The sequence below is a fragment of the Lagenorhynchus albirostris genome, chromosome 4 (genome assembly GCF_949774975.1).
Source record: "Lagenorhynchus albirostris chromosome 4, mLagAlb1.1, whole genome shotgun sequence".
Taxonomy (NCBI): domain Eukaryota; kingdom Metazoa; phylum Chordata; class Mammalia; order Artiodactyla; family Delphinidae; genus Lagenorhynchus; species Lagenorhynchus albirostris.
Window position 1 is genome coordinate 135,130,477 of NC_083098.1, and position 15,776 is coordinate 135,146,252.

Sequence of the window (15,776 nt, forward strand, 5' to 3'; positions counted from 1 at the left end):
GCTAAACGGATCTGGAGGAATCACACTGACTACAGACTATACTACAGACTATATTAGAGACTATAGTAGACTATACTACAAATCTACAGTAATCAAGACAGTATGGTACTGGCACATAAACAGAAATATAGATCAATGGAACAGGATAGAAAGCCCAGAGATAAACCCATGCACAGATGGTCACCTATCTTTGATAAAGGAGGCAAGAAAAGACAGCCTCTTCAGTAAGTGGTGCTGGGAAAACTGGACAGGTACATGTGAAAGAATGAAATTAGAACACTCCCTAACACCATACATAAAAATAAACTCAAAATGGATTAAAGACATAAATGTAAGCCCAGACACTGTAAAACTATTAGAGGAAAACATAAGCAGAACACTCTGTGACATAAATCACAGCAAGATCTTTTTTGACCCACCTCCCAGAGAAATGGACATAAAAACAAAAATAAACAAATGGGACCTAATGAAACTGAAAAGCTTTTGCACAGCAAAGGAAGCCATAAACAAGATGAAAAGACAACCCTCAGAATGGGAGAAAATATTTGCAAATGAAGCAACTGACAAAGGATCAGTCTCCAAAATACACAAGCAGCTCACGCAGCTCAGTGACAAAAAAACAAACAACCCAATCCAAAAATGGGCAGAAGACCTTAATAGACATTTTTCCAAAGAAGATATACAGATCGCCAACAAATATGTGAAAGGATGGTCAACATTACTAATCATTAGAGAAATGCAAATCAAAACTACAATGTGGTATCGCCTCACACTGGTCAGAATGGCCATCATCAAAATATCTACAAACAATAAATGCTGGAGAGGGTGTAGAGAAAAGGAAACCCTCTTGCAGTGTTGGTGGGAATGTAAATTGATATAGCCACTATGGAGAACAGTATGGAGGTTCCTTAAAAAACTAAAAATAGAACTATCATATGACCCAGCAATCCCACTACTGGGCATATACCCTGAGAAAACCATAATTCAAAAAGAGTCATGTACCACAATGTTCATTGCAGCACTATTTACAACAGCCAGGACATGGAAGCAACCTAGATGTCCATCGATAGATGAGTGGATAAAGGTGATGTGGCACATATATACAATGGAATATTACTCAGCCATAAAAAGAAACCAAATTGAGTTATTTGTAGTGAGGTGGGTGAATTTAGAGTCTGTCATACAGAGTGAGGTAAATCAGAAAGAGAAAAACAAATACCGTATGCTAACACATATATATGGATTCTAAAAAAAAAAAAAAAGGTTCTGATGAACCTAGGGGAGGGACAGGAATAAAGACGCAGATGAAGAGAATGGAGTTGAGGATATGGGGAGGGGGAAGGGTAAGCTGGGATGAAATGAGAGAGTGGCACTGACAGATATACACTACCAAATGTAAAATAGATAGCAAGTAGGAAGCAGCCGCACAGCACAGGGAGATCAGCTCGGTGCTTTGTGACCACCTAGATGGGTGGGATAGGGAGGGTGGGAGGGAGACGCAAGAGGGAGGGGATATGGGGATATATGTATATGTATAGCTCATACAGTCTGTTATATAGCAAAAACTAACACAAAAATGTAAAGCAATTATACTCCAATAAAGATGTTAAAAAAAATTACAGGAATTGGGTTAAAAAAAGTCTTAGACATGCACAGAAATAAAGGGGATCCTAACAATTCTGAAAAAGCACAAGGTATACTGGTGAAACTGAAATAAGAGCTCTATCTTTGTCATTTAAATATGATGAATCACTAGCTTTCAAAGCTCTTATTCATATTATATTAAGTGTGCACTTTTAGGGTTATGTATGATTTCTACAAGAAATACTCACATCCGTATGGTATTTCCAAGTTGAGAATTAATTTGGACTTGGCTCAGGTAAAATTCTATAACGTGTGTATCAACCTGCAGCAGAAAGCACTTCCCAGGAGGGTCATTATCTTACCTCAACTACCTTTTCATTTGCCATTTCCAGCTGAGAAAGCAGCTCTTGGGTATGAAGTTTCTGTCGATTCAGCTCACTCCTATTAATCAAGAGACAGGGAAGAAAAAAAAAAGAACAGAAGAAAAAGCCATTAATATAACTGTTCAAAAATTTAACAAAATCGAATCTTTATTAGTGAGATACATGTTCATGTTTTGAACAAAAGTATCTTGTGCGCAAAATAAAAGTTGCTTCTTAATAGACCATATCTGAAACGACTCATTTCTTTATAAAATACATATATATTCTGGACATTGGTTGTACAATAGTGTGAAAATACTTAGCACTATTGAACTGTTCACTTAAAATGAATGGAAAACTTTCAGGTGGGTGAACACGTGGAAATTTGGGCAGAGTTTTGGGCCTGGAGAGGGTAAAGATGCTCCGTACCCCTCTCCCATGCCTGGCCCTATGCATCTCGTCCATTTGATGTTCATGTGTATCTTTTATCATAACCTGTAATAAACTGCTAAACGAAAAAGAAGACAGCAATAATAATAACAACAGAGAAATATTCTGCATGATAAAAAGCCATCTCTTGGCTGGCAAGGACCAAAGTATTCTACCCCTGGGAAGCCTGTTTTGCATTTGCAGCAAGAGGGCATTGAGGACCCATCAAGAATACACCACTCGAGCTTAGTTACGCCTGTGCAGAAGGACAACTTCTGCACCTTTTTCCAATCCCTGTGTGCCTCACACTCACCACACCTCAGACTGCTGTATTTTTTTATTCTTTATTCCCAAAATAGCTTGAGCCCCTTGTCTTCAGGGAGGCAAATATGAGACTGGTCATCCTGTCGCTTGGCTGCTTACTGAATAAGCCCTCTGTTTGTTGCAAACCTCGAAAACTCAGTGATCTGGTTGCTACCTGTCAGGCAAAACCAAGCACGCTCAGTAACGTCAGGAGATCACAAATGAACTCATCTAGAGAACTGACAAATCTGTCAAAAAGAGTTGGCTCTTGAGAGAAGATTTGTTTCCGTGGCAGCTGTGCGGCTGACAGGGTCTTGGTGCTCTGGCCTAGTGTGAGGCCTGAGCTTCTGAGGTGGGAGAGCTGAGTTCAGGACACTGGACCACCAGAGACCTCCTGGCCCCACGTAATATCAATCTGCAAGAGCTCTCTGAGAGATCTCTGTCTCAACGCTAAGGCCCAGCTCCACCCAACGACCAGCAAGCTCCAGTGCTGGAGGCCGCATGCCAATCAACTAGCAAGACAGGAACACAACCGCACCCATTGGCAGAGAGGCTGACTAAAATCATAATAAGTTCACAGACACCCAAAACACACCACCAGACGCAGCCCTGCCCACCAGAAAGACAAGATCCAGCCCCACCCACGGGAAAACAGGCACCAGTCCCCTCCACCAGGAAGCCTACACAACCCACTGAACCAACCTTACCCACTGGGGGCAGACACTAAAAACAACGGGAACTACGAACCTGCAGCCTGCAAAAAGAAGACCGCAAACACAGTAAGTTAAGCAAAATGAGAAGACAGAGAAATATGCAGCAGATAAAGGAGCAAGGTAAAAACCCACCAGACGAAACAAATGAAGAGGAAATAAGCAGTCTACCTGAAAAAGAATTCAGAGTAATGATGGTGAAGATGATCCAAAATCTTGGAAATGGAATGGAGAAAATATAAAAAATGCTTAACAAGGACCTATAAGAACTAAAGAGCAAACAAACAATGATGAACAACACAATAAATTAAATTAAAAATTCTCTAGAAGGTTCAAGAGTAGAATAACTGACGCAGAAGAACAGATAAGTGACAGGTGAGACAAAATACTGGAAATAGCAACTGGAGTACAGAATAAAGAATGAAAAGAATTGAGGACAGTCCCAGAGACCTCTGGGAAAACATTAAATGCAACAACATTCGAATTATAGGAGTCCCAGAAGAAGAGAAAAAGAAAGGGACTGAGAAAATATTTGAAGAGATTATAGTTGAAAACTTCCCTAACATGGGAAAGGAGATAGTCAATCAAGTCCAGGAAGTGCAGAGAGTCCCATACAGGATAAATCCAAGGAGAAACACAAGAAGACACATAACAATCAAACTATCAAAAATTAAATACAAAGAAAAAATACTAAAAGAAGCAAGGGAAAAGCAACAAATAACATACAAGGGAATCTCTGTAAGCTTAACAGCTGATCTTTCACCAGAAACTCTGCAAGCCAGAAGGGAGTGGCAGGACATATTTAAAGTGATAAAAGGGAAAAACCTACAACCAAGATTACTCTACCCAGCAAGGATCTCATTCAGATTTGACGGAGAAATTAAAACCTTTACAGACAAGCAAAAGTTAAGAGAGTTCAGCACCACCAAACCAGCTTTACAACAAATGCTAAAGGAACTTCTCTAGGCAGGAAAAACAAGACAAGGAAAGACCTACAATACCAAACTCAAAACAATTAAGAAAATGGTAATGGGAACATACATATCGAGAACTACCTTAAATGTAAATGGATTAAATGCTCCAATCAAAAGACACAGACTGTCTGAAAGGAGACTAAAACAAGACCCGTATATATGCTGTCTACAAGAGACCCAGTTCAGGCCTTGGGACACATACAGACTGAAAGTAGGGTATTGAAAAAGATATTCCATGCAAATGGAAATCAAAAGAAAGCTGGAGTAGCAATTCTCATATCAGACAAAACTAGACTTTAAAATAAAGACTACAACAAGAGAAAAAGAAGGAACCTACATAATGATTAAGGGATCAATCCAAGAAGAAGATATAACAATTGTAAATATTCATCACCCAACACAGGAGCACCCCAATACATAAGGCAAATGCTAACAGCCATAAAAGGGGAAATCAACAGTAGCACAATAATAGTAGGGGACTTTAACACCTCACATTCAACAATGGACAGATCAACCAAAATGAAAATCAATAAGGAAACAAAAGCTTTAAATGACACATTAAAAAAGATGGACTTAATTGATATTTATAGGACATTCCATCCAAAACCAACAGAACACACTTTCTTCTCAAGTTCTCACGGACCATTCTTCAGGATAGATTATATCTTGGGTCACAAATCAAGCCTTGGTAAATTGAAGAAAACTGAAATTGTATCAAGTATGTTTTCCGACCACAATGCTATGAGAGTAAATACCAATTACAGGGAAAAAACTGTAAAAAATACAAATATATGGAGGCTAAACAATATGCTACTAAATAACCAAGAGATCACTGAAGAAATCAAAGAGGAAATCAAAAAGTACCTAGAAACAAATGACAATGAAAACACAATGACCCAAAACCTATGGATGCAGCAAATCAGTTCTAAGAGGGAAGTTTATAGCAATACATTCCTACCTCAAGAAACAAGAAAAATCTCAAAAAAAACAACCTAACCTTACACCTGAAGCAATTAGAGAAAGAACAAAAAACCACCAAAGTTAGCAGAAGGAAGGAAATCATAAAGATCACAATAGAAATAAATGAAAAAGAAATGAAGGAAACGATAGCAAAGATCAATAAAACTAACAGCTGGTTCTTTGAAACGATAAACAAAATTGATAAACCATTAGCAAGACTTGTCAAGAAAAAAACGGAGACGACTCAAATCAACAGAATTAGAAATGAAAAAGGAGAAGTAACAACTGACACTGCAGAAATACAAAGGATCATGAGAGATTACTACAAGCAACTCTATGCCAATAAAATGGAAAACCTGGAAGAAATGGACAAATTCTTAGAAAAACACAACCTTCCAAGACTGAAGCAGGAAGAAAGAGAAAATATAAACAGAACAATCACAAGCACTGAAATTGAAACTGTGATTAAAAATCTTCCAACAAACAAAAGCCCAGGATCAGATGGCTTCACAGGCGAATTTTGTCAAAGATTTAGAGAAGAGCTAACACCTATCCTTCTCAAACTCTTCCAAAATATAGCAGAGGGAGGAACACTCTCCAACTCATTCCACGAGGCCATCATCACCTTGATACCAAAACCAGACAACAATGTCACCTAAAAAGCAAATTACAGACCAATATCACTGATGAACGCAGATACAAAAATCCTCAGCAAAACACTAGCAAACAGAATCCAACAGCACATTAGAATGATCATACACCATGATCAAGTGGGGTTTATCCCAGGAATGCAAGGATTCTTCAATATATGCAAATCAATCAATGTGATACACCATATTAACAAACTGAAGGATAAAAACCATACTAAAATCTCAATAGATGCAGAAAAAGCTTCTGACAAAATTCAACACCCATTTATGATAAAAACTCTCCAGAAAGTAGGCAAAGAGGGAACTTATCTCAACATAATAAAGGCCATATATAACAAACCAAAGCCAACATCCTTCTCAGCGGTGAAAAATGGAAACCATTTCCACTAAGATCAGGAACCAGACAAGGTTGCCTACTCTCACCACTATTATTCAACATAGTTTTGGAAGTTTTAGCCACAGCAATCAGAGAAGAAAAAGCAATGAAAGGAATCCAAGTGGGAAAAGAAGAAGTAAAACTGTCACGGCAGATGACATGATCCTATACGTAGAGAATCCTAAAGATGCTACCAGAAAACTACTAGAGCTAATCAATGAATCTGTTAAAGTAGCAGGATACAAAATTAATGCACAGAAATCTCTTGCATTCGTATACACTAACGATGAAAAATCTGAAAGAGAAATTAATGAAACACTCCCATTTACCACTGCAACAAAAAGAATAAAATACCTGGGAATAAACCTATCTAAGGAGACAAAACACTTGTATGCAGAAAACTATAAGACACTGATGAAAGAAGTTAAAGATGATACAAACAGATGGAGAACTGTATCATGTTCTTGGATTGGAAGAATAAACATTGTGAGAATGACTCTATTAACCAAAGCAATCTACAGATTCAATGCAATCCCTATCAAACTACCAATGGCATTTTTCACAGAACTAGAAAAAAAAATTTCACAAATTTTACAGAAACACAAAAGACCCCAAATAGCCAAAGAATTCTTGAGAAAGACAAACATAGCTGTAGGAATCAGGCTCCCTGACTTTCGACTATACTACAAAGCTAGAGTAATCAAGATAGTATGGTACTGGCACAAAAACAGAAATAAGATCAATGGAACAGGATAGAAAGCCCTGAGATAAACCCATGCACAGAAAGTCACCTTATCTTTGATAAAGGAGGCAAGAAAAGACAGCCTCTTCAGTAAGTGGTGCTGGGCAAACTGGACAGCTACACGTGAAAGAATGAAATTAGAACACTCCCTAACACCATACATAAAAATAAACTCAAAATGGATTAAAGACGTAAATGTAAGCCCAGACACTGTAAAACTATTAGAGGAAAACATAAGCAGAACACAGTGTGACATAAATCACAGCAAGATGCTTTTTGACCCACCTCCTAGAGAAGTGGACATAAAAACAAAAATAAACAAATGGGACCTAATGAAACTGAAAAGCTTTTGCACAGCAAAAGAAGCCATAAACAAGATGAAAAGACAACCCTCAGAATGGGAGAAATATTTGCAGATGAAGCAACTAACAAAGGATCAGTCTCCAAAATACACAAGCAGCTCACGCAGCTCAGTATCAAAAAAACAAAAAACCCAATCCAAAAATGGGCAGAAGACCTACATAGACATTTTTCCAAAGAAGATATACAGATTGCCAACAAATACATGAAAGGATGGTCAACATCACTAATCATTAGAGAAATGCAAATCAAAACTACAATGAGGTATCGCCTCACACTGGTCAGAATGGCCATCATCAAAAAATCTAGAAACAATAAATGCTGGAGAGGGTGTGGAGAAAAGGCATCCCTCTTGCAGTGTTGGTGGGAATGTAAATGGATACAGCCACTATGGAGAACAGTATGGAGGTTCCTTAAAAAACTAAAAATAGAACTACCATATGACCCAGCAATCCCACTACTGGGTATATACCCTGAGAAAACCATAATTCAAAAAGAGTCATGTACCACAATGTTCATTGCAGCACTATTTACAACAGCCAGGGCATGGAAGCAACCTAAGTGTCCATCGACAGATGAATGGACAATGAAGATGTGGCACATATATACAATGGAACATTACTCAGCCCCAAATTGAGTTATTTGTAGTGAGGGGGATGGACCTAGAGTCTGTCCTACAGAGTGAAGTAAGTCAGAAAAACAAATACCGTATGCTAACACGTATATATGGAATCTAAAAAAAATATTGCTCTGATGAACCTAGGGGAGGGACAGGAATAAAGAGGCAGACGTAGATAATGGACTTGAGGACACAGGGAGGGGGAAGGGTAAGCTGGGCTGAAGTGAGACAGTAGCATGGACATATATACACTACCAAATGTAAAATAGATAGCTAGTGGGAAGAAGCCACATAGCACAGGGAGATCAGCTCGGTGCTTTTTGACCACCTAGATGGGTGGGATAGGGAGGGTGGGAGGGAGACGCAAGAGGGAGGGAATATGGTGATATATGTATATGTATAGCTGATTCACTTTGTTGTAAAGCAGAAACTAACACACCATTGTAAAGCAGTTATACTCCAATAAAGATGTCAAAAAAAATGATTAAGACTAAATTTTTTATCACAATTTAAATAATGGTTAAAATTGTACATTTTATATTATGTTTATTTTACCACAATAAAAAAAGCAAAAAACTCACATTCACATATTTTAAAAGTGCCAAAGTCTCGTTAATATCTGTATCTTGAGGTAGTACTTGGCATTAAAATGAAAGTGTATTCATATGAAACAGATACAGTGTTTGTTATTTTTAAGATTCATATATGGTGCTTCTTAGCAGGGTTCAACTCTTGGAAATTTAAGGTAATGTCAATCACTCAACATCATTTCAATGTAGTACATTCAGGATTAAAATTTATGTTTTGGTTGGTTGTATATTTGCCTTATTTTATGCATTCATATCTTTTATGCTTTATTAGCTGGAATAATCTTATGCACAGAAGACAGAAATGTTGTCTTTGTTGTTGTTGTTGTTCAACATATAAGCATTATATTGCTTTTGGCTAAAGATAATTTCCAGGGTCCCAGGTTAGAAGCAGATACCATGTAGTCTTTAAAATAACTTTAAACAAGATCAAATCAATTTCTGAGTATTAAAATAGTTAATTCAGGATTGGGTTTTATCCTTTGACCTTACTTCTGCTTCTAAAGTAAATCGATAGATTAACACTTCCAATTATGAGCCTTGAATTTTTTCCAAGTGAACCTAAAAACCTGGTAAGTCCCTCTCGTGTCCTATATTTGAGTGGATAGCTGTTAAAATCAGCAAGCAGTTTGTTATAAATACATAGAAGAGGACAAAAAATAATGTCCACAAATCAATTCCAAAAATATCTACTGAATATTCTTTATGGCCATGTGCAAGGCATGTGGTGGTAAACACATGGATGTTGCCACAACAGAACTTACAGACTAAGGGGAAACGACTTATTCCTACTCAGTGGCTTCACCTATACATGTCACTGAGTATGAGAAGCTTGAGTATCTATCACTGATGGCGCGACAGACAAACTCTAATGTTTGACCTCAGCTTTATTTTGGTGGTAATAATAATGTGAGATAAATGACTATGCTTCCTTTAAAGTATCTTGTGTAGTTTAAGTTACTGCTGCTCCTCAACATGACATAACAAAGAAAAGCAAAGTGACTAACGTGGCCAGTCTTCTAGGCCGAATGTAATTAAAGGTAAAAGTTATGCACATTAGTGCTGATGAGAAATAACCTCTGAGTACTATGGAGAGGAAGATGATACAATGATTGTATTTATAAAGTTAGCCAAAACTCAGTTTATACAAAACCTTTTCACAAAACACCTACTGCATAATTTGATGCCTAAGCTATTCATTTACCCATGACAATTTATCTGAATAATAGTAATAATTCCTAATAATTCCTATTAGATAGTAGTAATTTCCCACAAAATTTAAGATCACAAAGATACAAATTATTAACTCTAAGTTATTTTTTTTTTTTTGCAGTACGTGGGCCTCTCACTGTGGTGGCCTCCCGTTGCGGAGCACAGGCTCCAGATGTGCAGGCTCAGCAGCCATGGCTCACGGGCCCAGCCACTCCGCAGCATGTGGGATCTTCCCGGACCGGGGCACGAACCCACGTCCCCGCATCGGCAGGCGGAGTCTCAACAACTGCGCCACCAGGGAAGCCCTCCAAGTTACTTTTTATCTGTGTAAATATCTGTTCTATCGTGTATCAAGCGCTGTCACCCCCATTGGACAGCAAGCAACACTGCTATTCATCAAGACAGTGAAGATGCTGGTGACGGTGGTAATAACAGCGAACAATCCCCCAGTGCTTCCTCGGTGCCCAGCACTGTTCCAGATGCTTTACGTAAACTACCTTTTCTAGCTTTCATGATAACCCCGTGAGATCCCCAACTTTACATATGAGAAAATTAAAAGACAGAGGCATTTAAAAATAAAGTTAAGTAACTTGCCTAGACTCACACAGCTTGTCAATTGGAGAGTCAGAATTGAAAAACCGGGCCCTTTGGCTCCAAAGTCTGTGCTCTTAACCACTCCCCTGGTCTGTGCACCACGGCAGGCAAATGCTAAATGTTTGTTAGATGAATAAGTGAAAGAGAATGTATGTGTGAATGTGTGTATTAGGCACTGTAAGGAATAGAAATATTTACACATTTACTTGGAAACCTGACAAGTTATATCTTTCTGATTTCTTCCCTAAAGGTTCAGTCCTATATTCAAATTTAACATGACTAACATCAAACATTTTGCATCCCTTTGCAAACCTACTTTTCTCTCTGTTTTTTTTTTTAAAGTCCTAAGATAAAACCTACTTCTCATCCTGCTACTCAGTTTTTATACTGACATCTCTGCCCTCACTACTTAGGTTAAAAACCTTAAAGTCAACTCTGTTTCTCACTTTCTCTTGAATGCAACATCTAGTTTGCCCCTAAATAGATTCTTCCTCTGCAGTGTTTTTTGCATCCATTTTTCATTTCCTTTATATGTGTATATGTATACATATACATTTTTTGGCTGCATTGCACAGCTTGCAGGATCTTAGTGTTCTCACCAGAGATTGAACCCCAGCCCACGGCAGTGAAAGCACCAAGTCTTAACCACTGAATTCCCTATTCTTCAGGGAAGAACCTTAACCAGGGAATTCCCTATTCTTCATTACTACTCAGTGTTACCATCACAACTGATGGTTCTTATAACTTAATTTTTAGATTTACTGCAGTAGCCAACTGCTCGGGCTTCTCAGCATCAAGTGAAAAACTGTATGTATAGCATCCACCAGTGCACATAGCAGCGCTCAACTGATGGAGTAGTTTTCCCTAACACATCACTAGCATATTTCTCTTTCTAAAGCACCACCTTAATAATTTGTTTCCTTGAGCAATAATCTCCAGGGGCTCTCTGCTACCAGACAAAACAGTCCAAACTCCTGAGACTGCATTCAAATTCCTCCAAAATTTTGTGTAATTTATCTTTCCAACCTTGTCTCCAATAGGAGCCTTCTACTTCAGTTAGGCTCTCACTGTCTCACCAATAAATCATATATGTATCATCTTTAGGCTCATTTTGTATCACTTTCTGTACCCTCTATTGAAGATTTCCCGTTAAAATCCTGCCCATTCTTTAAGATTCCACCCTTGTTCCTCTTCTTTCTATGCCTCCTTCCCAGTTCCTTTTAATCCAGACAGTTCTCTTCTCACATCAAAGCATTATTTATTTTATGTAGGAGACATTTAACAATTCTGTATTATAATTCTAATTAGTGGTTTATCTATGTGTTTATATACATATACACTTATACACACACACACATACTCACAGGCCCCCAAGTATAATGGAGACTTTTAAAAAGGGGATTGTTTTTAGTTTCCACAGTATACACCACAGGGCTTTACACATAGGGATTTAATACATATTTGCAGGTTTAGGAAACCTAGCAGTTAGAAAATTTTATTCGCTATTTGCTCAACAGTTACTGAGGAATCTACCACAAAACACACTTTAGATAAAAAGTTTTAAACATTTATTTAGATTTATTTATAGTCTACTACTTTCTCCAAAGGATTTGAAGTGCCTAAGAAAAGAGAATTTTTCAGTTAAGCATTTCCTTCAATCTCACTCCTGAATGAAAGTTTAGAATGTATTAAAGGGTGGAGAGAAAAGTGATTTCACCAACTCTATCCGCCGAGGCCTTCCCGGAGCCTGCCTGTCAGTACTTTGCAGCTCCTTATTTCTCTATCAGGATATTTCATTGCAGGATAACAGAAAGACCCAGGAGGATGATCTGACTCTGTATTATCTATGAGAAAATGTCTCTTTATTAGAGAATATAATTGAGAGTTCCCTATGTCATTAGTAATTTAGGATAAACATAAAATAAGACCTTCCAGAAAGTTTCACAGTGGTATTACACTCAAACACTTGCCAAGTAAAGCTATATAATCTCTTCACTGGAAATCTTTAAAAACAGAAACATCCTTACCGATCGGGAATGATTTAAGTGTAGCCTGCCAGAAGGTACAGAGATAGATGACATTTCCAGTTTCTTTATGACATTATGGCAGTTAAAGAGTACTTTATACTAATTACAGAATTTAAATGGAACTGTACCCAGGTTCTCTATAATTTCTGACATATTACATATCATAAGGTTTAAGGTAAAATTATCTTCTACCGATTTCAATGTAATTGTAGAAGAACAAGGAATTCCTTATTCTATTACTGGGAATTGCTTAGCCCATCAGTGTCCTAAATATTTTTAGTTCACTTATATTAATTCATGTGTATGTGATAGAAAATCCTAGTCATGCCTACAAAATATAATTTAAAATTTATTTGTAAAATATAATTGATTTACTACGTTCTGTGTAAGTAAAATTTTATAAAATAATTTATAAACAAAATAATTAATGCTATATCTATTAAAAAATATTAGAATCAACATTGGGAAGTCATCCAATTCTTCAGCTGGAGGTGGAAGTTGGTGAAGGGTGAGCACCTAACGCAAGAGCAATTCCTCTGTGGTCCACGGACAGGCTTCAGGTAGTACGTTCACAAATACCCTGAACTATATACAAGATCTTGTGTGTTTACCTAGTCTGGGAAGAAGGTCTATAGATTTCCTCAGATTTTTAAGAGGTCTGAAGCCTAAGGAAGGATAAGGATTTTGTCTGAGCTTTTTGCCTGGAATATACAAAGTTCTTAAAGCATTTTTTCTTTTAAAGTATGAGCACACTGATTGGAGTGTTTCAATGTTGAATGTCTTTCTTACACAAACCACATCCATAATGTTATCATCTATAATCGTTTCCACTTTTGCTTTCATTAAGGTGGTACAAGAATTTAAAGGCACTTGGCAAGCAGTCCAAATACAGAAATATTCTAGATTTTTACAGTATTCCCTCTATTTTATAGTTGCTTATCCAGACTTAATTCAACAGCAAATTCTCCAAAGTATACAATTCAGTTTAAAAAGAAACAATAACTTTCTTTTTGTACTCACATATCACTGGTTTATTTAATTAAATTATGTATTTCTAAAACAGGTATAACTGGCATAACCTGGCTTGGGAACAATCACACTGATACTGTAAAGCAAGTGCAGAGTGTCTAAGCTGACTAGGTAAGGGCACAGAGAAAGTCTCGGGCCCTGGTCAGTATGCTCTGTACAGAAACTTCACTGGTTCATGTTGCCCACGATGAAGTGGACATCAGCCAAGAGGGTTTTCTACTGCACATGAACGTTAATACTGTATCTTGTTAGTGCTTTGATATTGCGAAGTAGTTACTGTTCTCATCTTATAGGTAAAGAAATTAAGACTCAGAAAAGTTATTTAATGTTCCTAAGGTCAGGCAATGATTGGAGGAAAAAATGGGCTTCATACCCAGTCTTTTAATCAAAATGTTCTCTCAACTAAATCACACTGCCTCTCACCTTAAGCCCAATCGTTTCGAGAGATGTCAGTAAAGCAAATCTGTGGCATTATATAATATCAAGATCTAAAAGGCAAAGTGAAGATTCTCTGAAAAAAATGTCATCCTGAGTATGCAGCAAAATGGTCAGCAACTGCAAAGACTGTGACCTTGACTTCGTGTGTGGCTTCAAAAGACCTGACTACTAAAAAAGGAAATTCATCCTAAGGTTTCAGGCCTTATTCAGTTAACTAAAAATACCACAGGTTACAGGCCAGCTTTAGATATATTCAAGCACCCTTGGTCACAGGCCCAGGTTCGGTCTTTCCCTTTCTGCACATTCCCCCTAAGTGATCTCATTTAGGCCATGACTGTAGAGGAACACAAACGAGCACTTCAAATGCAACTTGTCCAAAATGGCAACTACTTCTTATCCATACCTTCCCAAGTTTCCTCCCTCCCAGTAAAGGGGCATCATCACCATCTACCCAGATGCTCGAGTCAAAGCTTAGACGTCATCTTAGATTCCTTCCATTTTCTCATCCCTTAGATTTGACTTATCGTGGGTTCTACCCTACACCTCCCTAATATATTTCATAACTACCCATTTCTCTCCATCTCCACCCACAACACTCTGTTCTAAGCCACTATCATCTATTGCCTAGAATACTGTCATAATCTAATATCTGGTTTCCCTGACTCCATTTTTGCCCCTTCTCTAGTCTGTTTTCCACATAATAGCTAAAGTGGTCTTTTAAAGACCTAGGAATGTCTAAAATTCTCCAGTGATTTCCTACTGCTGCACTTTGGACTTAAACTTAAAATAGACTTACTTAAATATCCTGGTTAAAGTAAGTACAAACAGCTTACTTAAAATAGCCTACAAGATTCTCATGGTCTGATTCTTGCCTAGTTCCTCAACCTGACAGCATTCTCTCCCCTCACTCACTATACTCTAATCACATGGGTCTGCTCCCTAACACTGCACCTTCGTACTTGCTATTCTTTCATCTGCCTGGAATATTTTCCTGGCTTCTTCATAGAGTTGATTTCTATCATTTGGGCCTCAGTTTAAATCTCACCTTTTAAGAAACAGTCCAGCCCTTTCAGCTCCCACCCTGTCCGAGTTACTATCGCATCATCGCATTTGTTTTCTTCATGCCATTTAAAATACACAGAATTATCTTGTTTATTTGTTAGTTTACCTTCTTATTATTTCTCTCCCCACCCTGGAATGAAAGCTCTAAAAGAGAAGCTACATTCACAGGGCTTAGAACAGTGCCTGGCACACATAAGGTGGTTTTTAGTCTAGACAAATTTTAGTTAATTCCACAGAATCACTTAAGTAGTCCATTCAATAAGAACATTTCTAATATCCTATATCTCGCTTTTTCAAAGTTTCCGTCTACTTGCTCTCATCTGACAACTAATTCGATAATTCAGTGATTACATTTTAAAGTAGCCGTCAAACTGTGTAATAAATGCAGGAGACTACGACTACAAACACCAACGTGCTACTGAGCTCTATTTATAGAAATCATTTATAGAAAGCTTATTTTAAGTTACTTGAAGAATGAACTCAAAGTTTCAAAGTAACGTGTGAATTTTCTTTACAACATATAATTTTAATCTTAGGATAAGACTGAGGCAATTACAAAGTTCATTCGTTCTATATATACTGAAGTGAGTGCCTTTGCTAGGTGCTAGGGAGACAAGGAAGAACAAGAGCCAGTCTCCACCACAGTGAAACTTAGGAACTACCAGAAATACTGAAAAGCTATGAGGTTTATCATACAGGTAGTAAATGCTGTAAAAAATTCACAGTGCTATGGGAACACATATGGAGGATCAGGGGAT

At 37.6% G+C, this 15,776-nt stretch overlaps 1 protein-coding gene across 1 annotated transcript in view; it reads right to left on the bottom strand.

Annotated features, from left to right (window-relative positions):
• SCLT1 (sodium channel and clathrin linker 1) overlaps positions 1–15,776 on the bottom strand; it is a 252,430-nt gene that overhangs the window by 10,833 nt on the left and 225,821 nt on the right. The window contains exon 20 of the mRNA XM_060147067.1: positions 1,947–2,025. Coding sequence (XP_060003050.1) covers positions 1,947–2,025 — 79 coding nt within the window. The remainder of the gene's footprint in view (positions 1–1,946; positions 2,026–15,776) is intronic.